The sequence below is a fragment of the Ailuropoda melanoleuca genome, chromosome 1 (assembly GCF_002007445.2).
Source record: "Ailuropoda melanoleuca isolate Jingjing chromosome 1, ASM200744v2, whole genome shotgun sequence".
NCBI classification, from domain to species: Eukaryota; Metazoa; Chordata; class Mammalia; order Carnivora; family Ursidae; genus Ailuropoda; species Ailuropoda melanoleuca.
In genome coordinates, this window is record NC_048218.1 from 63,296,119 (window position 1) to 63,324,020 (window position 27,902).

Here is a 27,902-nt window from a genome sequence, read left to right on the forward strand (position 1 = left end):
TAANGTCTCCATGTTTTATGTATATGATGTCGTAATTTACATATTTTTATTTTGTATATATCTTGACTGGTTTTGTAGATATAATTTTCTATTTTTGTGTTTTAACCTCTATACTGGCTTTATAAGTGATTAATCTACTACCTTCATTACATGTTTGCTTCTACCCAAGAACTTTCCTCCTTCCATAATTTTCTTCTAGTTATGGCTTTTTCTTTCCACTCAAAGAATTCCCTTTAACATTTATTATAAAGCTGGTTTAGTGGTGATGACCTCTTTTAACTTTTGTTTGGAAAACTTTTTCTCTCTCTTATTCTGAATGGTAACTTCGCTGGATTATTTTTGGTTGCACGTTTTTTCCTTTCAGCACTTTGAATATATCATGCCACTCTCTTCTGGCCTAGGAAGTTTCTGCTGAAAAATCAGCTGATAGCCTTATGGAATTTCCCTTTATGTAACTTCCCCCCCCCCCCTTGTTGCTTTTAAAATTCCATTACTTTTTGCCATTTTAATTATTATATGTCTTGGTGTGGACCTTCTTGGGTTAACCTTGTTAGGGGCTCTCTGTGATTCTTTTATCTGGATGTCTGTTTCCCTCCCCAGATTAGGGAAGTTTTTAGCTATTATGTCTTCAAATAAGTTTTATGCCTCTTTTTCTCTCTCCTCTTTTTAGGATCACTATAATGTGAATGTTAATACTCTTGAGGATGTTGCTGAGTTCCCTTAACCTATTCTCATTTTTTATTATTCTTGGTTGGTTGCTTGCTTTCCAGTATCCTGTCTTCCAGATTCCTGATCCAGTCTTCTGCCCTAATCTTCTGTTTATTCCCTCTAGTGTGTTTTTATTTCAAATATTATATTTTCCATTTCTGCCTGGTTGTTTTATATTTTCTATCTCTTTGTTGAAGTTCTCACTGAATTCATCCACTCTCTTGAAGTCCATTGAATATCTTTATAACCATTACTTTGCATTTTCATCAGGCATACTGCTTATCTCAGCTTTGCTTAGATCTTTTGCTGTGATTTTTTTCTTTCATTTTGGGACATATCTCTCTGTCTCATTTTGTCTAACTCTATGTTTGTTTTACTGTATTATGGAGGTCAGCTATATCACCAGGTCTTGAAAATAGTGGCCTTATGTAGAAGAAGAAGTGGTGCCCTTAAGTAGTGATATTTCCCCTTGTCACCAGAGCTAGATGTTCCTGGGGTGTAATCTCCAGGGGTTCTGTGCACTCTAGTTTGTGACTGAGCAGTATCTGTCCTCAGCCCAGTCAGCTGCAATGATCTACTTTGCCTTCTTTGGGTGCACTGGATAGGTTTGGTGCCTGTGCTGTTGAGGGGCCTAAGGTCTCTGTGGGTTTGTAGGTGGGTGGGGTCAACAGTCAGCCTAGCTGTCTACAATTAGCCTCTGCAGAGGCACACCCCTGGCACACAGAGGCTTTTATTGATGGGTGGGGCCAGGAACTAGACTAGGTATTTGCAATCTCTAGCATAACTGTGGGTACACTGACCAGCAGGGCTCGCTCTCTGCATAGTCACTAAAAGGCTTGATTGCTGGAATTGTAGGTATGCTGCTGTGTGGGGTTATCTCTGCCTCTCCCCAGAGCAGGAGTCATTTTGGTGTGGCACTCGTCCCTACCAGAGATGACTGCAGGTTGTAGAGGGGCAGGAGCTGCTTTGCAGGGATGCCTGCAGAGGCAGGTGGGTTGGATGAGATAGGGCACATAGTGCTAGCAAGATAGGTGGGGAGTGTTAGGGCTGGTTTGCAACTGTCCAGCTATCTAGGCTGGGGGATGGAAGGAAAAATGGCACCCACCAACACTTGTTCTTGGAGAAGTCTCCTGAAGACCACTGTCCCTCCGTTGCACCTTTTGAGATTAGTAAATTTTCAAACTACTGCTTCTGTGCTGTGTCTCAATTGGTGGGTTTTTTGTTTGTTTGTTTTGTTTTTTTATGATGGATCTTTAAGCACAGAGACTCAGTTTCCTATCTTCCTCTGGCTTTCTTAGAGTTAAACCCCATTGGTTTTTAAAGCCCTGTGTAAATGGAGACTCGTCTTCCCAGTGCAGGTCCCCAGTGCCTGGGATGCCTGGTGTGGGGTCTAATCTTCTTGCTTCCCCATGCTTGATATTCCTCTCATTTGTGTTTAGTCTTACCAGGGGTTTGGGTCCCAACCACAACTCTGCCCCTCTTACCTTTTTCAGTGTGGCCTCTTCTCTACAATTGACTATGGAAAGTCTGTTCTGCCAGTCTTTAGATCATTTTCAGAGTTAGTTGCACAGATATAGTTGTTATCTTGGTGTGTCCATGGGACAAAGTGAGCTCAGGATCCTCCTACTCTGTTATCTTCCTCCTGACTCTGATTTTCTATACTCTAGAGCCACTGATCTTCTCTTAGCCCTTATACATGCAGAAGTTTTGTACATTCTTTCTCCTCTGTATTAATTTTCCCTTCTTTTTTCTTCTTATTGACATCTATAAGAAACTCAGATATCATTTCCTCATTAAAAATTTTCATTACTTATATAATTTTATCAAATATCCTATTACAGACTTGCATAGTTCCCTTGCTCCTCTCCTTCATAGCTCTGACACAGATAAAATTTTCCATTTGTTTATTATTGTTTTAAAGATTCTCTACTAGACTGTAAGCATCATGAAGGAGGAGCTTTGTCTGCACATGAAGTAGGTTCTCAGTAAATTTTTGTTGAATGACTTACAGCCTGAGTTCTACCTTCTGTGTCATTTAAAAATGTCAGAGATGGGGCACCTGGGTAGCTCAGTTGGTTAAGTATCTGACTCTTGATTTCAACTCAAGTCATGATTTCATGGTTGTGGAATTGAGCCCTGTTTGGGGCTCCTCACTTAGCAGGGAGTCTACTGGAGATTCTCTCTCCCTCTCCACCTCCCCACCATACTTTCTCTCTCTCAAATAAATAAATAAATCTTTACCAAAAAAATGTCAGAGCCAAAGTTCTTTATGCTCATTTGCAGCATATTTCAGTATTTTGAAAGGGATATAGGATTAAGGATTAAGGCCATAAGATCATCATCACTGCTTCTACCTGGGTACTCTATCAACATTAAACTTGATTAAATTAAATTTTATATACATGTATGGATTTATGTCTCTTCCTCTGAGTTCTAATATACCATATATATGGTATACACATATATATGTGTGTGTGTGTATATATATATATATATATACACTGTTCTGATCTCAGTGGTACTCTTCTTTCTGTGCCATATTTTTTGGTTTCTTATACCTTATCTAATTGGCTAATCTCTTTCAAGGCCCACTATACCTTTAATATTCAGTGTTTTCAGTATATACATTTATTCTTATGCTTTTCATTAGTTTATATAATCATGTGAAATGACATTTTGTTACTTAACATTTCACCTTCAGCAGCACCATGTTTTAAAATCTTTGTGACATCCCCATTTCATTGTCTATTACAAGAAATTTGTATTCTCTTTCCTTTCAAATAGTTACTTTTAACCATGTTTCATGTTATTATATTGCAGCTTTATACTCCTTTTCAAAGTAATTTAACTCTTCTTCCCTTCCCTCCTTTTTTCCATTTAATTGTTTATATAAAAATAAGCATTAGGGCTTAAAAATTTTTCCTCTTCTTGATTTCTTGGATTTATATCTTCACTTTCATATCCATATCTAAATTCTTATGAACATTTTTAGTTATTTTTTTACTGAACTATCTTTTTCTTTACTCTTTGCCAATATACTAAAGTAATTTCCCCCCAAAATTTTCATGATATTATTCACCTTGTCAGGAGTCTATCATTGTAACCTCTTGCTATTATCAAATCCCAAGTTATAGATGTGGTCATTAAGGTGATCCATGTATTTTACTTATAATTCATCAATCTCAAAAATGTTTTATTTTTACTCTGAAACAGAGAACCTCTGGATCCATCTATTTTAACCTACTTGCTATCACTCTAATTTATTTCTGGGTCCAGGTAGTACTTTAAAGTTTTAAATTCCAGTTAGTTTACATGCAGCGTAATATTAGTTTCAGGTGTACAATATGGTGCTTCAGCACTACCATACAATGCCCAGTGCTCATCACAAGTGTACTCCTTTATCTCTGTCACCTATTTAATCCATTCCCCTATCCACCTCCCCTCTGGTAGCCATCAGTTTGTTCTCTATAGTTAACATCTGTTTCTTAGTTTGTCTCTCCCTTTTTTTAACCTATGCTCATTTGTTTCTTAAATTCTTACATATGAGTGAAATCATATAGTATTTGTCTTTTTCTGACTTATTTCTCTTAGCATTATATTCTGTAGTACCACCCATGTCATTGCAAATAGCAAGATTTCATTGTTGTTTTCATTGAGTAATATTCCATTGTGTATACATACTACATCTTCTTTGTCCATTCATCAAACACTTGGGCTGCTTCCACAGGCTATTGTATATAATGCTGCTATAAATATGGGGGTGCATGTATCCCTTTGAGTAAGTACCTAGCAGTGCATTGCTGGATCATAGGATAGCTCTGTGTTTAACTTTTTGAGGAATCTCCATACTGTTTTCAGAGTGGCTACACCAGTTTGCATTCCCACCAACACTGAAAGAGGCTCATTCCCCTTTCTCTGCATCCTCACCAATACCTGTTGTTTCTTATGTTGTTGATTTTAGCCATTCTGACAAGTGATAGGTCATTGTAGTTTTGATTTGTTGATGTTGAGCATCTTTCCATGTGCCTGTTGGCCATCTGAATATCTTCTTTGGAAAAATGTCTATTCATGTCTTTAGCCCATTTTTTAAATCAGATTATTCACTTTCGAGGTGTTGAGTCATATAATTTCTTTATATATTTTGGATACTAACCCCTTATCAGATATGGCATTTATTAAATACAACTTGCTCCTTTCCACCTGATTTTGCACATACCACTATTATTATCTGGGATAGAAATCTGTAGCATTTCAGATCGGGTGGAAGAGAATCCTTGCCAATATACACACACATCATACTCTCCAGAGATTAGACTAAGTTTTTAAGTTCCTAATAATATGGGGGAAAATTATTTTTACTAGCCCCTGTGACCTCATAACATGAACATACAGACCTAGAACATATGCAGCATAGACTAATACTCAATGCCTGTTACATCTGGTACATAAGAAGTACACAGTATATTATGGCTATAAGAATTCTTAATGTGGTTCTATACTGATACCCACTTTTAAAATTATGGTAGGCTTGAGGATATGAAATTTACTATATCCACAAGTCTGTATTACCACTATGTTATCTAAGTTTACTTTGGAAATGATCTTCAACATATATAATCATACACACACCTACACAGCAAACTCATCTTTCAATTATTCCTGCAAAAACCCAGAAACACTTGTGTATTACCTCACTAGGAAACACATGTCAAAGTTACTAAGATATTTGAACATTTATATTATATATTTACATGAAACTGTACATAAACACCTAATTGATGTTTTAATATATTGATTAATAAGTCAACTTGGTAATACATTTTCAGTTTAACATAATTCATTCTATCCATATTAGCAAAGTGGTGTCACTGTGGAATTACAGAAAAGACAGTGAATTTATTCAAGTAAAATTCTACCAGTATTCATATTACATTTTACAGATAATCTTAAAAGAGCATTCTTGTTCATGTGATCCTTGTTTTATGATACTTAAACAATTAAGTGAAATGTATAATATTTAGAAGATTTTAGGTTTTATTTTATAAAAGTGATTTCATTTTTTATCTTTGCAAAATAACACTAATATATTGTCTTCATCTGTTAGTTTTCCAATCTTTGAAAATCCATATCCCATGGACATTCATGAATCACCAGTTACATGCACAGCATACTTTGCTGATTGCCCACCAGATCTGATTCTAGTACTCTACTCTATAGGAGTCAAGCATAAAAAACAAGGATACAGTAATAAGGTAAAACTAACAATTAAAAATAAGTTTTCTTTATATTCATATTATATGATCATACTATTTCCTGTTCTTTTCTGATCTTCCATATAAGAAGACTTGAACTAAATTCTTTTGAAGTCATAAGCTGTTGTCTATAAAAGACATGACTTGTGAAATTTAAATTTCCTAAATGCTACATAACTTTAAGCCTACAAGAGTATAAATTTCTTATATACTTAGTATATAAATACTGAGATACACTTATCTATCATATATATTTATATACTAAGTATACATTTAAACTAGCATATATTTGAATCATAAAATGTAGTTTTTAATTATTTTAGATGAATAATTCTGTTTTATAAAATTCAAGAGTCAACTCTTTTTAGTTAATCATTATTCAGTGGTTAACAAGACATAATTAACAGTCATTTGTTAAATAACTTTCTAAATTCCATTTTGTTGTATTTAACTACAGGATTCAAATACTTACAATGGTAGTACCTCCCTCTTTATGATTTCTATTTGCACAAGACTGTTGGAATGAACAACTCAAGGGGGCACAATTTACATAGTATTCTGTGTTAAACAACTATGATAGTTTGGTGGTACACAGACTATACGGCAAATGTAGCAACACTGTATTTGCATGATTAAAATGCTTTTTAAATACCTTTTATATAAATGGTAATACTTGTTAAAATTTGTATTTTTAAAGGAGATGGAATTGTGCATTTGGAATTGTTTGTTCAATGAAAGAATTAAAAGATAGCTGCACTCTTCATCCTTTGTTACTTTACAGCTATATCTTTTTAAGTGAATCTTTTGCCATTATTTTAAAATGTTTTCATTTAAAATGCTATTTAAATTTAAAAAATAAAACTCATAAGTTCTTCCTGAATAATCTATTTAGGAGTGGCCAATCAGTGGAGGAGCTTGGAACCTTGGAACACAAACATATCCAGAAATTATTATTACTGGGTAAGTAGGATGTGATTTGTGACTTCACCAATTCATCAACAAAAGATTTTATTGAATTTTTACACTTTCCTATAATTGTGCTCTAGGCACTACCAGCAATATCACTACTTCCTATAGCAACTGACTTCATGCTCTAATATTAGGAATGAAAGTAGAGGCATAACAGATAAAGATGATATTTAAAAGACTATAAGGGGTTCTTCTTATGAGATATGGAACAGATATACTTTTTCCTATTCTTCCTACCAAGTACTACCCAAAGCCCTGTCTATTATTTTTAAACAAACAAACATAAGATGGCTGGAAAAGATGGAGAAAGTGAAGTTGTCTAGGGCCCCCTAACACCCAAGAAATGACATGGTGGTGAGTTTCTTAGGTTTTCTTTTTGCTTCATATATCCCAGATTTGGAGCTGAAGTAGCTGGCAACTTGGAACTGCCAATGGGCACAGACAAAACAACAAAAAAGCCCAACAAAAGCTAGCACTCTCTATCCAAAGGATGAGGTAAGGGGATCTATCAAGACAGAAAACTGTTAGAAAATAATCTTTCTAACAACCACAGAAAATCTATGACGTACAGCATCACTCCAGCAGGGGCTAAGTGGGGAGCATCAGTTTCTGACATTGAGCAAAAGCTGAGCAGGGAACTTTTAACCCTGCTGGATGATAATGAAACCCATCACCTGTAGTGTTTGTTAGAGGAGATCATGTGGGAAACCATAATTCCAGCCACCACCCAGCAGTAATGAGGAGCCATATTTTCCTCTTCTTGGGTCACTGCAAGTCCAGTGAGGAATGAAAGAAGAAAGATAACAAGGCTGAAAAATTACATAAGGAACAATACCTGAATACTTCCTAAATTTGGCAATACACATGATCCTATAGATTCCAGAAGCTGAATGAACAAGTAATCTACAAGACACATCATAGTCAAACTTCTGAACACTAAACACCAAGTAAAAAATCAATGAAACAAATGACACCTTACTGATAGTGCAAAAACAATTGGATGACAATGGATGTTTCATCAGACACCATGGAAACCAGAAGAAAATCTGATATGTTTCAAGTGCTGAAATAAAACAACTGGCAATCCAGAATCCTATATCTAATAAAAATATCCTAGAGGAAATATTTAAGGCAATTACAAATGAGAGCAGATAAAGCAAGGTAAAGGGAGCAAGATTTTTATATTTAACTCAAAATAGTAGTATGATGACACCAGAAGACTGTGACAAGTTATAAATATATAATGTCATACCTAAATCAACCATTAAAAAATATACAAAAAGATACACTAAAAACCTTGAAACATCAAATGGACGTATTAAATAATTGAAGTAACCCATAGAAAGGCAGGGGGAAAGAGTGGGGAAAAAATAAAGCCCTAACATATCAATGATTCCATTAAATATAAACGGTCTAAATACACCACTTCAAATTCACAAATTGGCAGAGTGGATTAAAAACATGACTCAACTATATGCTATTTCAATATACTTATTTCAAATATAACAGTATAGTCAGATTAGGAGAAAAACAATGGGAAATTACTCCATAAAATAATCAATGGAGAGTGACATCAGCAAGATGTCAGAATAGGTAGCCCAGATGTAATAACAGGATATGTTCCCAAAAAACCTTCATGAAAACCCCAGAAATCAGGGAATCATAGTATCCCAGGCAAGCTGAAAGCCCAGAATAGCCACAGCCATTTCATTTCACTTCAACTGTCATCTCTCCCCCAAATTGTCACAGCTCATATTCAGGTGGAAAGCCCAACTTGCATCTTCTTTCATGAAAGGGAAATAGAGAAGCAGAATGTACATTCAGTGTTCCTCCTTTTCAGGAGGATCCCCAAGAGACTGACTCAAGTGAGACAATCTAAAGTACTGAAGAAACATGGAAACCTGTGGGCAAAGAACAAAAGAGCTCAGTGGCTGGTTGAAACACCAAAAAACTTGCCCCCTCTACTGTCTGCTGGCAGCACTGCAAGAGACTACAAGCCACTGATAAAGAAACCAGAAACCTCTCCAGTTAGGAAATTATCCACACAAGCCCAGAGAAGACTCATTAGAGTCTTGAGAAGCCCCCAGGATCTGTATCTGGACTGATTGGTGAAGGTCTTCCCCTATACAAATACTAGTTCATAAGAGGTGGCTGTAATGCTAAATTCAAAACAAGATAGAACAAGAAACACAAAGAAATAGTGAAATATGGCCCAATCAAGGAACAAAAAACACCTCCAAAAACTGACCCTAAAGAAATAGATATCTGTGAATTACCTGACAGTTCAGAATAATTGTCTTAAAGAAGCTCATTACACTATGAGTACACAGACAACTAAATAAAATCAGGAAAATGATGAATGAATGAAATGAGAATATCAATAAAGAGCAATTACAAAAAAGAACCAGAAAGATATTTTGGAGGAAAATACTGAATTGAAAAATTTTATTAGAAGGAGGGCTTAACAGAAGACTTAATCAGTAGAAAGAATCAGCAAGTTTGAAGATAAGTAATATGAAAATTATGAAGTCAGAAGAACAAAAAGAATGCCTAAAGACTTATAGAATACCATTAAGCAGACCCACATAAGCATTATGGAAGTCCCAGAAGGAGAAGAGAGAGAAAATAGGGTGGAAAACTTCCCAAATCTGAGTAAGTAGATGAACATATAGATTCAAGAACCTCCAAATACTGCAATGAAGGTGAAACCAAATAGGCCCCTGTTGAGACATATCACAATCAAATGGCCAAACACAAAGAAATAATCTTGAAAGCAGCAACAGAAAAGCTACTCATCATGTATATGGAAACTCCCATAAGATTATTGGTGGATTTCTCAGCAGAAACATTTTGGGATGGAAGGGAGTGGGTTGAAATATTCAAAGGGCAAGAAGGAAAAAAAGCCAGGCTTGAATACTGTATCTCAAAAACTACTTCAAAAATGAAGGAGAAGTAAAGACTTTCCAAGATAAAAGCTGAGAATGTTTATCACCAATACACCTGCCTTTCTAGAACTGCTAAAGGGAGTCCTTTAAGTCAAAATGAATGAACACTAGACAGCAAAATAAAGCATAAGAAAAGATATAGATAAAACCAAAATTCTGTAACACAGTATATAATGGTATATATGGCGGTAGTATATAAATAAGTTTATATACTTTATATATACCACTTTATATAGTGGTAGTATAGAAATAACTTTACCTTCTAAATTCTGAACCTGAATATAAAGCATTTTTTAAAAACTATATAAAACTACATCATTAGGAGAAAGGATTAAAACCATATCATTTCAATAGATGCAGAAAAAGCATTTGACAAACTACAGTATCCATTCATGATAAAAATCCTCTGCAAAGTAGGTCTACAGGGAAAAAAACCTCAACATAATAAAGGCCTTATATGGAAAATCCATTCCTGACATCATACTCAATGGTGAAAACTGAGAGCTTTTCCCCTAAGACCAGGAACAAAACAAGGATGTCCACTCTGACCACTTTTATTCGATATAGTACTGAAAGTCCTAGCCACAGAGATTAGACAACATCAAGAAATCAAATGTATCTAAATTGGTAAGGAACAAGTAAAACTCACTATTAGTTAATGCCATGATACTATATAGAGAAAATCCAAAAGACTCCACCCAGAAACTACTAGAACTGATAAATGAATTCAGTGAAGTCCCAGGATGCAGTATCAATGTACAGAAATCTATTGCATTCCTATACACTAATGATGAAGCAGCAGAAAATGAAATTAAGAAAACAATCCCAAATATAATTGCATCAAAAACAACAAAATATCTAGGAATAAACTTAGCCAAAGAGGTGAAAAACCTATATTCTGAAAAGTTTAAAACACTGATGAAAGAAATTCAAGACGACATGAAGAAATGTAAGGACATTCCCTGCTCATGGACTGGAAGGGCAAATATTGTTTAAAGGTCTATACTACCCAAAGCAATTTAATGCAATCCCTATCAAAATACCAACATCATTTTCCACAGAATTAGAACAAACAATCCTAAAATTTGTGTGTAACCACAAAAGACTTTGAGTATCCAAAGCAATCTTTAAAAAGAAAAAACTGGAAGTATCACAATTCCAGATTTCAAGTCACATTACAAAGTGACAGTAATTAAAACAGTATGGTACTGGCATAAAAACAGACACATAGATCAATGGAATAGAACAACAACAAAACCAGAAATAAACCCACAGTTATTTGGTCAATTAATCTTCAACAAAGAAGGAATGAAAATATAATGGGGAAAAGACAGTGTCTTCAACAACTGGTATTGGGAAAACTTGACATCCACATGCAAAAGAATGAAACTGGACCACTTTTTTTTTTCACCATTCACAAAAATAAACTCAAAATAGATTAAATACCTACATGTGAGCCCTGAAACAATAAAAATCCTTGAAGAGAGCATTGGCAATAATTCTCTGATATCAGCCATAGCAAATTTTTCTAGATATGTCTCCTGAGACATGGGAAACAAAAAATAAACATTACATCAACATAAAAAGCTTCTGCACAGAGAAGGAAACAATCAATGAAACAAAAAGGCAACTTATAAAATGGGAGAAGATATTTGCAAGTGATATATCTGATAAAGGGTTAGTATCCAAATATATAAAGAACTTATACAACTCAATACCCCCAAAACAATCCAATTAAAAAATGGGCTGAAGACATGAATGGACATTTCTTCAAAGAAGACATGCAGATGGTGTACATCACCCATCATCAGAGAAATACAAATCAAAACTATAAAGAGACATCACCTCACACTTATCAGAATGGTCAAAATCAACAACACAAGAAAGAAAATGTACTGCCGAGAATGTGGAGAAAAAGGAACCCTCAGGCACTGTTGGTGGGAATGCTAACTGGTGAAGCCATTCTGGAAAACAGTATAGAGGTTCCTTAAAAATATTAAAAATAGAACTACCCTATGATCCAGTAATTGCACTACTGGGTATTTACCCCCCCAAAACAAAAACATTAATTGAAGGGATATATGCACCCATATATTTTCTGCAGCATTATTTACAATAGCCAAACTATGGAAACAGCCCAGGAGTCCACTGATAGATGAATGAATGGAGAAAATGTAGTATATATATAGATATACACAAGGGAATATTACTCAGCCATAAATGATAATGATATCTTGCCATTTGCAACAACATGGATAGAGTTAAAGAGTATAATGTAAGTGAAATAAGTCAGAGAAGGACAAATACCATGAGTTCATTCATATGTGGATTTTAAGAAAGGAAAAAAACACTAGCAAAGAAGAAAAAAACAAATCAAGAAATAGACTTTTAACTACAGAGAACAAACTGATCGTTACCAGAGGGATGGGGGGATGGGTGATATTGGATATGGGGATTAAAGAGTACACTTATGATGAAAAAAATAAAATGATAAATTATATAAAACTATATTAACATTTATAAAATATAAAAAGATGTAATTTGTGACATTGGTAACAAAGTGAAGGGAGAGTTGTAAAGAAGTAGTTTTTTAATGCAAATGAAGTTAACTGGGCATCACTTTAAAATAGACTGGTATAACTACAAAATCTCATATAATACACATGGTAATCACAAAGAAGATGCCTACAGAATATGCACAAAAGAAAATGAGAACAGAATCAAAACATGTCACTATAAAAAGTCAATGAAACACAAACAAAGGTAGGTAGAGAGAAAATGTAGGACAAAATAAGTACAAGGTAGAAAGAAAATAATTTTAAAATGGCAATAGTAAGTCCTTCCTTATCAGTAATTTCCTTAAATGTAAATGGATTAATTCCCAAATCAAATGGTTGCATGTATTAAAAAACAAAAAGGATCCAACTATATGCTGTCTATAGAAATTCACTTCAGGTATAAGGACATACATAGGCTGTATGGAAGGATGGACAAATATATTCTGTGCAAATGCTATCCAAAAGAGAGCAGGAATGACCATACTTATGTAGGAAAAAATATACTGTAATAAAATATACTGTAATAAAAATTGTCATAAGAGACAAAGAAATACATCATATAATGATAAAATGACCAATTCATCAGAAAGAAATAAAAATTGTAAATATATACGTACCTAGCACCAGAGCACCCAAATGTATAAAGCAAATATTGGCAGACTTAAAAGGGGAAAGAGGCAATAACACAGAAATAGGAGATTCCAACACCCCACTTTCTTTTTTTGTTTAAATTCAATTAGTCAAGATATAGTACATCTCCAGTTTTTGATGTAGCGTTCAATGATTTCATCATCTGCGTACAACACCCAGTGCTCATCACATCATATGCCCTCTTTAATGCCCATCACCCAGTTACCCCATCTCCCTTTCCTCAATCCTCAGTTTGTTTCCCGGAGTCAAGAGTCTCTCATGGTTTGGCTCCCTCTCTGATTTCTTCCCATTTAGTTTTGCCTTCCTCCCCCTATGATCCTCTGTGCTATTCCTTATATTCCACATATGAGTGAAACAAGATGATAGTCTTTCTCTGATTGACTTTTTTCACTTAACATAATACCCTCCAGTTCCATCCATGTTGATGTAAATCATAGGTATTCATCCTTTCTGATGACTAATATTCCATTGTATATATGAACCACATCTTCTTTATCCATTCATCTATTGAAGGACATCTCAGCTCCTTCCATAGTTTGGCTGTTGTGGATATTGTTGCTACGAAAATTGGAGTGCAGGTTCCCCTTCTTTTCACTACATCTGTATCTTTGGGGTAAATACCCAGTAGTGCAACTGCTGGGTCGTAGGGTAGCTCTATTTTTAACTTCTTGAGGAGCCTCCATACTGTTTTCCAGAGTGGTTGTACCAGCTTACATTCCCACCAACAACTAACACCCCACTTTCAATAATTTATAGATCTCCCACACAGAAGAACAAGAAGGAAGCAGAGGACCCAAACAACACTATAGACCAACTGGACCAAGCAGACATGTACAGAATGCTCCTTTCAACAACAGCAGGATACACATTATTCTTAATTACACATGAAACATTTTCCAATATAAATCACGTTAGGTCACAAAATAAGTTTTAACAAATTTAAGATTGAAATTATAACATTAACTTTTACAACCACAATGAAATGAAACTAGAAGTCAATAGTAAAAGGAAGACTGGAAAATCCACAAATATGTGGAAACTAAGCAATATTCTCTTGAACAATCAATAGATCAACAAAGAAATCACAAGGAGATTGGAAACTATCTTGAGACATGAAAATAAAAATACAGTATACCAAAACATGGGATTCAGCAGAAGCACTACTAAGAGGTTTATAAGTAAACATCTAAGAACTTCATAGAATATGTTGATGTTAAAAAAAGATCTGAAATCAACAATCTAACTGTACACCTCAAGAGATTAGAGAGAGAAAAAAACCAAACTTGAAATTGGTAGAAAGAAGAAAATAATAAAGGTTGCAGCAGAACTAAAATTGAAATCACAAATAGGAAAACAGAAAAAATATTGAAAACTAAGTTGTTTTTTAAAAGATCAACTAAATTGACAAAGTTGTAGGTAGACTAATAAAAAAGATAAAAACCTCAACAAATAATAGAAATAAAAGAGGAGACATTGTAATTGATGCTGCTGAAATTAAAAGGTTCTTAAGAGACTACTCTGAACAATTATATGCCAACAAACTGGATAACCTAGAAGAAATGGGTATATTTCTGAAAACACACAACTTTTGAAGACTGAATCATGAAGAAATTAAAAGATCTGAACAGGCCTATTGACTAGGAAGGAGACTAAGTAGTAATGATTTAAAAAAAAAAAAAAAGAAAAAAGAAATGTTTAGGACTTGATGTCTGCTCCAAACAATTCTACCGAACATTTAAAGAAGAATTAACACCAGTCCTTCTCAAACTCTTTGGAAAAATTGAAGAGGAGGGAACACTTCCAAACTCATTTATGAGGCCAGCATTATCCTGATATGAAAATAAAACAAAGATACTACCAGAAAAGAAAACCACAGATCAATATCCCCAAGGTATATCAATGCAAAAATCCTCAACAAAATACTAGGAAATTGAACACAACTACACATTTGAGGATTATACATCGTGAACAAGTGGAACTTATCCTCAGGATGCAAGGATAGTTCAACATGTGAAAATTAGTCATTGTAATAAACCACATTAACAGAATGAAGGACAACAAGCACACAATCATTTCAGATAATGCAGATAATGTATTTGACAAAATCCAACACCCTTTTATGCTAAAAACGTTCAACAAACTGGTAATAAAAGGAAATTGCCCCACCATAATAAAGGTCATATATAAAAAAGCATATAGCTAACATCATAATTGATGGAAAATCTGAAAGTTGTCCCTCTAAGATCAAGAACAGGGGAAGGATGCCCACTCACAACTTCTATTCAACAGAATACTGGAAAATCTATCCAGAATAAAACACAAGAAAAATAAATAAAGAGTACCCAAGAAAAGAAGAATTAAAATTATCTCTATTTGTAGAAGACATGACCTTGTGAGCATGATTCATAAGTTCATACACACACACACACACACACACACAAACAGAACTTATAACAAAATCCAGAAATTTTGCAGGGTACAAACTCAAAACAAAATTAGTTACATTTCTGTACACTGACAACAATATGATAGGAAATTAAGAAAACAATCCCATTTACAACAGCATGAAAAAGAATTTAAAATTTAGGAATTAACCAAGCAAGCAAAACTCTTAATAATGAAAACCACAAAATGTTGAAGAAAGAAACTACAGACACAAATTAATGGAAAGATACCACATGTTCATAGACTGGAAGCCTTAATATTATTAAAATGTTGATACTACCCACAGTGATCTACAGATTCAGATTAAATCATTATCAAAATCCCCATGGTGTATTTCACAAAAATAGAAAAAAGAAATCCTAAAATTAACATGGAATCTGAGCACCGCAAATATCCACAACAATCCTGAGAAAGACAAACAAAGCTAGAGGCTTCACACTTCCTCATTTCAAGACATGATAATTAAAACATAATACAAAGTAATCAAAATAGAATTATATTGGCATAAAGACAGATGTATAAACCACTAGAACAGAATAGAGAACTCATAAATAAACTGTCATCTACATGGTCAGATCTTCGATAAAGTTACCAAGGGTATCCAGTGGGGAAAGGATAGTGACTCCAACAAATGATGTTGGGAAAATAGGATTTGCACATAAAAAAGAATGAAGCTGGTTTCACCTTACACCATATACAAAAATCAATTGAAAATGGAAAATTCTAAATGTAAAACCTGAAACTATAAAACTCCTGAAAGAAAACATAAGGGAAATTTTCATGACATCGGATTTGGCAATTATTTCTTGGATGTGACACCAAAAACACAGGTAACGGAAGCAAAAATAGACAAATGGAATTACCTCAAATTTTTTTTTATTTTAATGTTTTTTTATTATGTTAGTCACCATACAGTACATCCCTGGTTTCTGATGTAAAGGAACTACCTCAAATTTAAAAACTTTTGTGAAGCAAAGGAAACAACAGAGGAGAAACGCAACCTATGGAATGGAAAAAGAATATTTGCAAAGCATGTATCTGTTAAGGGGTTAATATTCAGAATATAAAGAACTCCTACAGCTCAAGAGGAAAAAAATCCAATTGAAAATGGGCAAAAGACTTAAATAGGTATGTCTCCATAGAAGATATACAAAAAGCTAACAAGCATATGAAAAGATGTTCAAAATCCCTACTCATTAGAGAAATGCAAATGAAAACCATGATATCACTTTCTATCTGTTAAGAAGGCACTATAACAACAACAAAAACAGAAAATAAAAAGTGTTAACAGAGATGAGGAGAAATTGGAAACTGTGCACCAGTGTTTGGAATATAAAATGGTACATATGTTATCAAAAACAGTATTGTGCATCTTCAATAATGAAAAGTAGAATTACCTTGTGGCCCAGCAGTCCCACTTCTAGCTAGATATTCAAAAGAATTGAGAATAGAGTATCAAAGAGATGTTCATTGCAGCATTATTCACAGTAGCATTAGAGGTGGAAGCAACCTAAATAACCATCAAAAGATAAATAGGTTTTTAAAAAGTATCACATACAATAGAATATTATTCAATTCAGCCTTTAAAAAAAGAAATCTTGTCATATGTTACAACATGGATGAACCTTAAGGAAATTATCCTTAGTAAGACAAGCCAATCTCAAAAGGACAAATACTGCATGATTGCCAGCTGAACAGCACTAATTAAAAAACAAAAGTAAAGGTAATGCTTTAGATAGAAGAAAAAAAATCCCAGATAATTAAAATGCAGAAATTAAATAAGAACAATGGAAAAATTGGAGAAATAAATTTAATAATTTTTCTACTAATACTGCAATGTAGAATGAAAATATAATAGCACAAAAAGTGGGAGAGGAAAATAGAAATAAAATAGTTAACATTTTTGTTTTGTCTGGGAAGATGTAAATTTACCAGGTTAATTTGGGCTCAACTACTTAAGGATCTATTTGTGGTAACCACCAAAATAATAGTATAATATTATAATACTCGAAAACTAATAGAATAATAATTTTAAATGTGATTAATCCTTAAAAGGACAGACAGGAAGAGAAAGAAGACACAGCAGGTTAGTCAAAGAGAAAATAATTGTGAGGTTGGTAGATTTAATCCATATATATCATTATTTACACTAAATGTAATTTGACTGAATTCTCCAATTATAAGACAAAGACTGTCAGTTTGAATAAAAAAACAAAACCAAATTCTAAGCTGCTTACAAGAGACACATTAAATATATGCATAGCAAAAATGTTAAAGTAAACGTATGAAAAATTATACAATGTAAGTAATTTAAAATGCTGGTATAGATAACTTCTATCAGTTTTCCATTGCTGCATAACTAATCACCACAAACTTAGCAACTTGAAACCACATCCTTTTATTAACTCAGAGGTCTATAGGTCAGACATCTGGCACTGCATGATTGGGATTTCTACTCAAAGTATCATGAGACTGAAATCAAGAGGTCAGCCAGGCTGAGTTGTCAATAGAGGCTCTGAGGGAAAACAAGTTTGCTTCCAAACACATTCTTTTTGTTGAAAGAAATTAGTTCCTTGTTGTAGGATTAACATCCCCATTTACTTGCTGGCCATCAGTGGGGGGCCATCTTAGCTCCCAGAGACTGCATGTATTCCTTGCCATATGACTTCCTCATTTTCAAGCCAGTGACAAGGCATCTAGTACTTCTTGTGTTCAAATCTCAGAATAATTTTTATCTTTGACTGCTACACCTGTGTATGTATAGGGATCATATGATCAGGTCAAGTCAATTCAAATAGTCTCTCTTGTTAAAGTCTATCGTAGGAGTGATATATTCTCTATTACAGTCACAGCCCCTGGGATTATATAGGATTATCCTGGGAGACAGGAATCCTGGGGAACATTTTAGAATTCTGCCTACCACAGTTTACTTTAAACCAAGAAGTATTACCAAAGGTGAAAAGTACTATTTCAAAATAAAAGGATGAATCCACAGGATTTTGAATTCAGAGCCTCAAGCAAAAATTTATAGAAAGGATAGACAATTTTGCAATTAATGGAAGAAATTATGACAGACCACTCTCTACAGCTGATTTAAAAATCATAAAAGAATGCATAATAAAGAAGTTTTTAACAGAATAAATCTAACTTAACTGATATATTTAGAATTATACTCTACAAGAATGTACATTTTTTTCAAATGCACATGGGATACAGACCAAAATTGATCATATACAGGGCCATAATACAAGTGCCAATAAATGTAAAAAAATTGTAATTATTATAAAAGATGTTCTCTGACCACAGGGGAATTAAACTAGAAATCAATGACAAAAATATACAAAGGAAATGATCTTTCAAAATCAAGCAATTTACCTCCAACTAACTTAGTTGTTAATGAAGAAATCACAATAGAATTTTTTAAAATATCTCAAACAGGAAGACAGTCGAAATATAATATATCATTATTTGTGGATACATCTAAATTTATGTTTAGAGGTAAACATAACTGTATGTTAACAAAAAGACGGACTAAAATTCAATGATCTAATTACTTTGAGTTAAAAATATCAAAATTATCCTCACGAAAATAACAAAGAAAATAATGTTAAGAAAAAAAATTAATGAAATAGAAATGTTATTGTAATAGCAAATATCAAAAAAGCTAAAATTTATTTATGGAAATAAGTTGGTGAAGTTTTGTAAAATTGTCAGGAAAAATAGAAAGAACAAACTTAACATCAAGAATGAAAAAGAGGATTCACTACTGTTAGCATCAATTAAAAGAGAATAGGATAGTTATGATCAACTCTGTAGTAGTAAAATTTAAGAGATAATACTATTAAAAATACAACTTAACATATCTGGCTCTAGAAGAAACAAAATATGAATATTCATATTATCTATCTAAAGAATTGAATTAAAATTAAAAAAAAACTTTCACATAGACAACTCTGGGCCCAGATGTCTTCATTGGGAATTTGTCTAAACATTTGAAAAGGAATATTGTCAGGGTGCGGAGCTGGCTCAGTCAGTGGAGCATGCAACTCTTGATCTCAGGGTCATGAGTTCAAGCCCCATGTTGGGCATGGAGCTTACTTAAAAATAAAAAAAATAAAGACTACAAATCTCTCAGAAAACCTTTCAGAGAACAGAAAGAGGGAATATTTTTTTTCTGAAAGAGGGACTGTTTTATTATTTTATTTCACGAGGCCAGTATGTTTTTTATACCAAAACCCAAAAAGCACATCACAAGAAAGTAGATTTATAGGCCAATCTCTTTTATGAATATAGATGCAAAACTACTAAGTAAAATGTTAGCCAATAAAATTTAGTGATATGTGAAAAGGGTGATACCCCAGAACCAGGTCAACTTTATGCCAGGAATGCAATCCTAGTTTAACTTTTGAAAACAAAAGAAACAAACATACAAACAAAAAAATGCTATCAATGTAATTTACCACATTAAGTCAATTGGAAAAATCTCATGATCATATAATTAAATGAGAATATGATTAAATTCATCATCTATTCATGATAAAATTACCTAGCAAGCTAGGAATATAGGGGAAATTCTATAGTCTGAAAGGGATTTCTCTTAAAAAAAAAACCCCCAAAAAAAAAACCAACTGAACCAAACATTGTTCTTATTGGTGAAATGTTTAAAGTTTTGCCTCCTATGTTGAGAATACACAAGAATGCCTTCTATCACACCTAGTATACAACATTAAACTTGTAGACCTATCCAGTTCAGTAGGGCAAAAAATGGAAATAAAAAATATAAAGATTGAAAAGGAAGACACAAACTTAAAACTCAGCTAGCATGATTATGTATATGGAAAGTGAAAAACAATGTACAAATAAAGTATTTTAATTGATTTGAATATGTAGGAAGTCACTGGAAACATCAATGTACAAAATTCAACTGTATATACTAGCAACAAATATAAAATAAAAAATTATTTAATTTAAAATAAGATACAAAAAATCACATAATCTAGAAGTAATCCTATAAAAGATATGTAAGACATCTATAACTAAAATTGTGAAACAAATTTAAGTAGGAAAACACTTTAATATATGGAGAGATATACCATAATTATTAATTATACTCAATATTGTAAGGATATCACATTTTCCCAATTTGATCTAAAGAGTTAATATAATCCTGATAAAAGAATATCAGCAGCAATTTTTTTGAAGAAAGTAATGAGCCAATTATAAATTTTGTATAGAAATATAAAGAGCAATAGCAAAGCAATGTGGCAAAAAGAACAAATTGAGAAATTGCCTTAATTGAGAGATTGAGGAAGATGGCCACAGAGTAGGAGTACCCTAGGCTATGGCTTGTCCCACAAGTACAACTAGATGACTATCAAATCATCCTAAATAACCCAGAAATTGACCTGAAGACTGACAGAACAAACCACAACTAAAGTGAAAGAGGCCACATTAAAGAAGTACGAAGACACGGTTTAGTTGAGAAACAGTGCTGCCTACAGTGGAGGGGAGTTATGGTCAACAAGAAGGGCAAGAGAGGGGAGTTCACAGGGGAATGCACAAGGAGAAAGTCTCCCTATAGCCATTGGCTTAGAAAGCAAGAAGGGCTGAATGAATGTCATGAGTTCTTACAACCAATGGGGCTTAAAGCCTAGAGTTTTAAAAGTTAGTGGGCTTGGCTAGGATAGAGCCTAGAGGGCATTGCGCTGGTCTTGCAGAGAAGGCAGGAAAACAATCTGGAGGCATATGGCATTGAAACAACAATCTGAAGGGCATCTGGGGCACACAGTGGGGAGATTATTTGCTATTCTCAGAGCATGGCCCTGAGAGATAGACACCTCTCTGGGAACAAAGGAGCTGGCTGGCCACAATTTTCCTCCTCTACCCCTCAAAATAAACACAGAGCCATCTGCAGGGAGCAGCACAGCACAGACACTAGCTGGCTAACTTGCTTCTCAGTGGAACTGTGCTTCTCAGTCATATTTACTTCAGAAGACCAGCACAAATCCTTGCCCACACCATGTCTCCTGACCAGAGAGTTTTGCAGGACCTCAATTCCAAAACAGGTGGTAATCTCATTTCACAAGTAGACCAAATCAAACCTAGTTAAAACTCATCACATTCAGACAAGGGACCAAACACTGCTTACAACAGGCAAGGAGAGTGCCTCTGCAGATGACTGGCCTTAAGGATAGAGCAGCCAGAACACAATAGCACAGGGCATGCAACACACACTGGAGGCACTCTCTGAAGCACCAGGCCCTGGGCATTTCACAGTCTCTTCTTCATAAGGCCATTACTTTCAGAAGCAGGAGAGATAAACTGGCTTTTCTAACACACAGAGGAAAACAGGGACTTCGACAAAATGAGAAGATGGAGGAATTTATTGCAAATGAAAGAGCAAGGTAGGGCCATGTCCAGAGATCTAAGTGAAACAAATAAAAGTAACATTCCTGATGGAGAATTTAAAGCAGTGATTATAAGGATACTCACTGGGCTTGAGAAAAGAATGGAGGACATCAGTGAGACCTTTACCACAGAGATAAAAGAGTTAAAAAAGAATCAGAGATGAACAATGCAATAAACAAGATTAGAAACCTTGATGCAATGAACAGCAGGCTGGAAGAAGCAGAACAAATTAGTGACCTAGAAGACAAATTATGGAAAGCAATGAAGCTGAACAAAAGAGAGAAAAAAGAATTGTGCAAAACGAGAATAGATGAAGGAACTCAGTGACTCCATCAAATGTAATAACATTCATATTATAGGAGTCCCAGAAAAAGAAAAGAGAAGAGAGCAAAAAATTTATTTGAAGAAATAATAGCTGAAAACTGCCCTAATCTGGGGAAGGAACAGACATCCAGATCCAGGAGGCACAGAGAACTCCCATCATAATCAACAAAAGCAGGCCCACACCAAAGCAAATTATAATTAAATTTGTAGAATATAGTGATAAAGAACAAATCTTAAAAGCATCAAGATAAAAGAAGTCATTAATTTATAAGGAAAAACCCATAAAGCTAACAGCAGATTTTTCAACAAAAACTTAAAAAGACAGAAGGGAGTAGTATAATATATTCAAAGTGCTGAACGGGAAAAATCAGCAGCTAAGAATACTCTATCCAGGTTGCCTCAGTGGCTCAGTTGGTTGAGTATCTGCCTCTTGATTTTGACTCAGGTTATGATCAGGGTCATGACATCAAGTCCTGTGTTGGGCTCCACACTCAGCATGGAGTCTGCTTGTCCCTCTCCCTCTGCTCCTTCCCCACCCTTCTCAAATAAATAAAATAAAATCTTAAAAAAAAAAGTACTCTATCCAGCAAACCTATCATTCAGAAGACAAGGAGAGGTTAAAAAAAAATTCCCAAACAAATACTAAGGGAGTTCATGACCAATAAAACAGCCCTGCAAGAAATATTAAAGGGGACTCTGAGCGAAAAAGAGAGACCAAAAATGATGGTATAAAGGCCGGAAACATAAAAGCAGTAAAAATGAATATTTCTATAAAAAAAAATTTGTCCAGGAACTCACAAAAAAGAGTATAAAATATAAAACATATATCTAAAATGTGGGGGAAGGGGAAAAGGAGAAAAGAATGGATTCAAACTTAAAAGACCATCAACTTAATATACACTGCTATATGCAGAAGTTTATATATAAACCTACTTGCAACCATATTTCAAAAATCACATATAAGCATGCAAAGAATAAAATGAGAAAGAAATCCAGATATATCAGAAAATCAGCAAAATATGAAAGATAGGAAGATAAGAAAGGATCAGAGAAAATCTCCGGAAACAACCACAAAATAAGTAATAAGATGGCAATAAATACATACCTATCAATAATAACTGGATATAAATGGACTGAACATTCCAATTAAAAGACATAGGGTGTAAAAATGGATTTAAAAAAAAAAAAACAAGACCCATATATGTGCTGCCTACAAGAGACTCATTTTAGACCTAAAGACACTTGCAGATTGAATGTGGGAGGATGGAGAAACACGTATCATACAAACGGATGTCAAAAGAAAGCCAGACTAACAATATGATATATCAGACAAACTGGACTTTAAAATAAAGACTGTAACAAGGGACAAAAAAGGAACGACACTACATAATGATAGGGGATAATCCAACAAAAAAGATACAACAGTTGTAAATATTTATGAACCCAACATGGGAGAACCTAAGTACATAAAACAATAACAAGCATAAAGGAACTAATAATAATACAATATTAGGGGATTTTTAACACCCCACTTATGTCAGTGGAGAGATCATCCAAACAGAAAATCAATAAGGAAACAATGGCTTTAAGTGATACACTGGACCAGATAGACTTAATAGATATATTCAGAATATTCCTTCCTAAAACAGCAGAATACCCATTCTTTTCAAGTGCACATGGAAGATTCTCCAGAATAAATTACATATTAGGCCATAAAACAGGTCTCAACAAATACAAGAAAACTGAATTGATACCATGCACCTTTTCTGATCACAACTCTTTGAGAAACTAGAAGACATCACAGAAAAAATCTGGAACAATCACAAATACATGGAGATTAAATGACATGCTACTAAACAATGAACAGGGCAACCAGATATAAAAGAAGAAATAAAAAATACATGGAAATGAATGAAATGAAAACACAGTGGTCCAAAACTTTTGGGGTAAGGCAAAAGTGAAGTTTATAGCAATACAGGCCTACTTCAAGAGGCAAGAAAAATCTCAAGTAAACAACTTAAACTCACACCTAAAGGAGCTAGACAAAGAATAACAAATGAAGCCTAATATGTCAGAAGGAAAGAAATAATGATGATTAGAACGGAAATAAATGATACAGAAACTAAAAAATAATAGAACAAATCAATGAAACCAGGAGCTGGTTCTTTGAAAAAATTAATAAGATTGATAAACCTCTAGCCAGAATCATTAAAAAGAGAAAGGACCCAAATAAAATTGCAAATGAGAGAAGAGAAATAAAAGCCAATACTACAGAAATACAAACAATTTTAAGAGAATATTGCGAAAAACTATAGGCCAACAAATTAGACAACCTAGAAGAAATGGATAAATTCCTAGATACATATAAACTACCAAAACTGAAATAGGAAGAAATAGAAAACTGGAACAGACCAATAACCAGCAAAGAAATTGAATCAGTACTCAAAAAACCCCCCCAAAAAACAAATATCCAGGACCAGATGATTTCATAGGGGAATTTTACCAAACACTTAAAGAAGAGTTAATACCTATTCTTCTGAAACTATTGCAAAAAAATAGAAGTGGAATGAAAACATCAAAATTCATTCTATGAAGCCAGCATTATCCTCATTCCAAAACCAGATAAAGACAACACAAAAAGAAACAAACAAACAAAAAACTACAGGCCAATATCTCTGATGTACATAGATGCAGAAATCCTCAACAAAATACTAACAGAATCCAACAATACATGAAAAAAAAAGTTCACCACAATCAAGTGGGATTTATTCCTGAGTTGCAAGAGTGTTTCAATATTTGCAAATCAATCAACACGATACATCACATTAATAAAAGGATAAGAACCATATAATCATTTCAATAGATGCAGAAACAATGTCTGACAAAGTACATCATCCATTCATGATACAAACCCTCAACAAAGTAGGGACAAGGGAACATACCTCAACATCATAAAGGCCATATATGAAAAACCCACAGCTAGTATAATCCTCGGTCGGCAAAAACTGAGAGGTCTTCCCCTAAGATTAGGAACAAGACAAGGATGTCCACTCTGACCACTTTTATTCAACATAGTGTTTGAAGTCCTAGCCACAGCAATCAAACAAGAAATAAAAGGCATCCAAATTGGCAAGAAGAGGTAAAACTTTTACTATTTGCAGATGACATGATACTACATCTAGAAAACCCAAAAGACTCCACCAGAATACTGCTAGGACTGATACACAAATTCAGTAAAGTCCCAGGATACAAATCAAAGTATAGAGATCTAATGCATTTCTATACACCAATAATGAAGCAGCAGAGAGAAATTAAGGAATCAATCCCATTTATAATTGAACCAAAAATAATAAAATACATAGGAATAAACCTAACCAAAGCAGCAAAAGACCTGTATTTTGAAAACAATAATATTGATAAAAGAAATTGAAGATTACACAAACAAATGGAAAGATGTTCCATGATCACAGATGGGAAGAACAAATTTCGTTCAAATGTCTACACTACCCAAAGCAATCTACACATTTAATGCCATCTCTATCAAAATACCACCAGCATTTTTCACAAAGCTAGAAAAAACAATACTAAAATTTGTATGGAACCATTAAAGACCCCAAACAGCCAAAGCAACCCTGAGAGTGAAAAACAAAGGTGGAGGCATCACATTTCTAGACTTCAAGTTACATTACAAAGCTTTAGTAATCAAAACTGCATGGTACTGGCACAGAAATAGATACATAGATCAGTGGAACAGAATAGAAAATCCATAAATAAACCCATAATTATATGGTCAAGTAATGTTTGAAAAAGGAGGAAAGAATATACAATGGGAGAAAAACAGTCTCTTCAACAAATAAATAGCATTGGGAAAACTGGATAGCTACATGGAAAAGAACGAAACTGGACCACTTTCTTATACCGTTCAGAAAAATAAATTCAAAATGGATTAAAGACCTAAATGTGAGACCCAAAACCATAAAAATCCTAGAAGAGAACCCAAGCAATAACTTTTTTGACATTGACCATAGCAACTTCTTTCTAGATATTTGTCCTGAGACAAGGGAAACAAAAGCAAATATAAACTACTGGGACTACATCAAAATAAAAAGCTTCTGCACAGTGAAGGAAACAATCAACAAAACTAAAAAGAAACTTATGGAATAGAAGATATTTGCAAATGATGTATCTGATAAAGGGCTAGTATCCAAATATATAAAGAACTTATACAACTCAACACCCAAAAAATGAATAATCAAGTGAAAACTGGGCAGAAGACATGAATAGTTATTTTTTGAAAAAAGACATGGCCAACAGACTTATGAAAACATGTTCAACATCACTCATCATCAGGGAAATGCAAATCAGAACTACAATGAGATATTACCTCACACCTGTCAGAATGGCTAAAATCAACAACACAAGAAACAACGGGTCTTGGTGAGTATGTGGAGGAAGGGGAACCCTGTTGCACTGTTGATGGGAATGCAAACTGGTGTAGCCACTGTGAAAAACAGTATGGAGGTTTCTCAAAAAGTTAAAAATAGAACTACCTCACAGTGTAGCAATTACAGTTCGAGGTAGTTATCCAAATAGAAAAATACTAATCCAAAGTGAATTAACTGACATTTATAGCAGCAATTAATTGATGTTTATTATCAACAATAGCCAAATGATGGAAACAGCCCAAGTGTCCATCAACTGATGAATGTATAAAAAAGATGTGGTATATATATGTATATATGTACATATATATACATATATGTGTGTGTGTATACACACACACACAATGGAATATTCATCAGCCATAAGAAAAGAATGAAATCCTGCCATGTGCAATGACATGGGTGGAGCCAGAGAGTATTATGCTAAGTGAAATAAATCAGAGAAAAGCAAATACCATATGATTTCACTTATATGTGCAATATAAGAAACAAAACAAGCAAAGGGAAAAGACAGAGGGGGCAAACCAACAAATAGACTGTTAAGGGCACCTGGGTGGCTCAGTCAGTTAAGCATCTGCCTTCAGCTCAGGTCATGATCCCAGAGTCCCAGGATCAAGCCCTGCATCAGGCTCCCCACTCAGCAGGGAGTCTGCTTCTCCCTCTGACCCTCCCCCCCATGCTCTCTCTCACTCTCTCTGTCAAATAAATAAAATCTTTAAAAAAATAAAGAAATAGACTCTTAACTATAGAGAACAAACTGATGGTAACCAGAAAGGGGGGGGGTGGTTTAAATAGGTGATGGAGATTAAGGAGTACACTTGTGATCAGCACCTGGTGATGTATGGAAGTGTTGAATCACTATATTGTACACCTGAAACTAATATTACACTGTATGTTAACTAATTGGAATTTTAAAAAATTATATTACTAGATACTCAGAGTTATTATAAAATTATAATGACTAAGATTGTGTGTTGATGGCAGAAATATAGACTGCCAGACAAAACTGAATAAAAGAAAGTACAGAAACATCTGTCATATAGAGAGAGAATTGATTCTTTATGAACATGACTCTCCAAATCAGTGAGGAAAGAATCTTTTAAATAAATTATTCTGGTTAATAGGATATTCATATGGAATCTATTTTTACAACACATCATACTAAAACTTTATTTCAGGTATATGATAGATTTAAATGCT

At 34.0% G+C, this 27,902-nt stretch overlaps 1 protein-coding gene across 1 annotated transcript in view; it reads left to right on the plus strand.

Moving 5' to 3' along the window:
* The window catches only part of STXBP5L (syntaxin binding protein 5 like), a 404,610-nt gene that overhangs the window by 242,546 nt on the left and 134,162 nt on the right, over nucleotides 1–27,902 (plus strand). Inside the window, exons 13-14 of the mRNA XM_034659194.1 lie at nucleotides 5,813–5,960; nucleotides 6,853–6,920. Of these exons, the coding sequence (XP_034515085.1) occupies nucleotides 5,813–5,960; nucleotides 6,853–6,920 (216 nt within the window). The remainder of the gene's footprint in view (nucleotides 1–5,812; nucleotides 5,961–6,852; nucleotides 6,921–27,902) is intronic.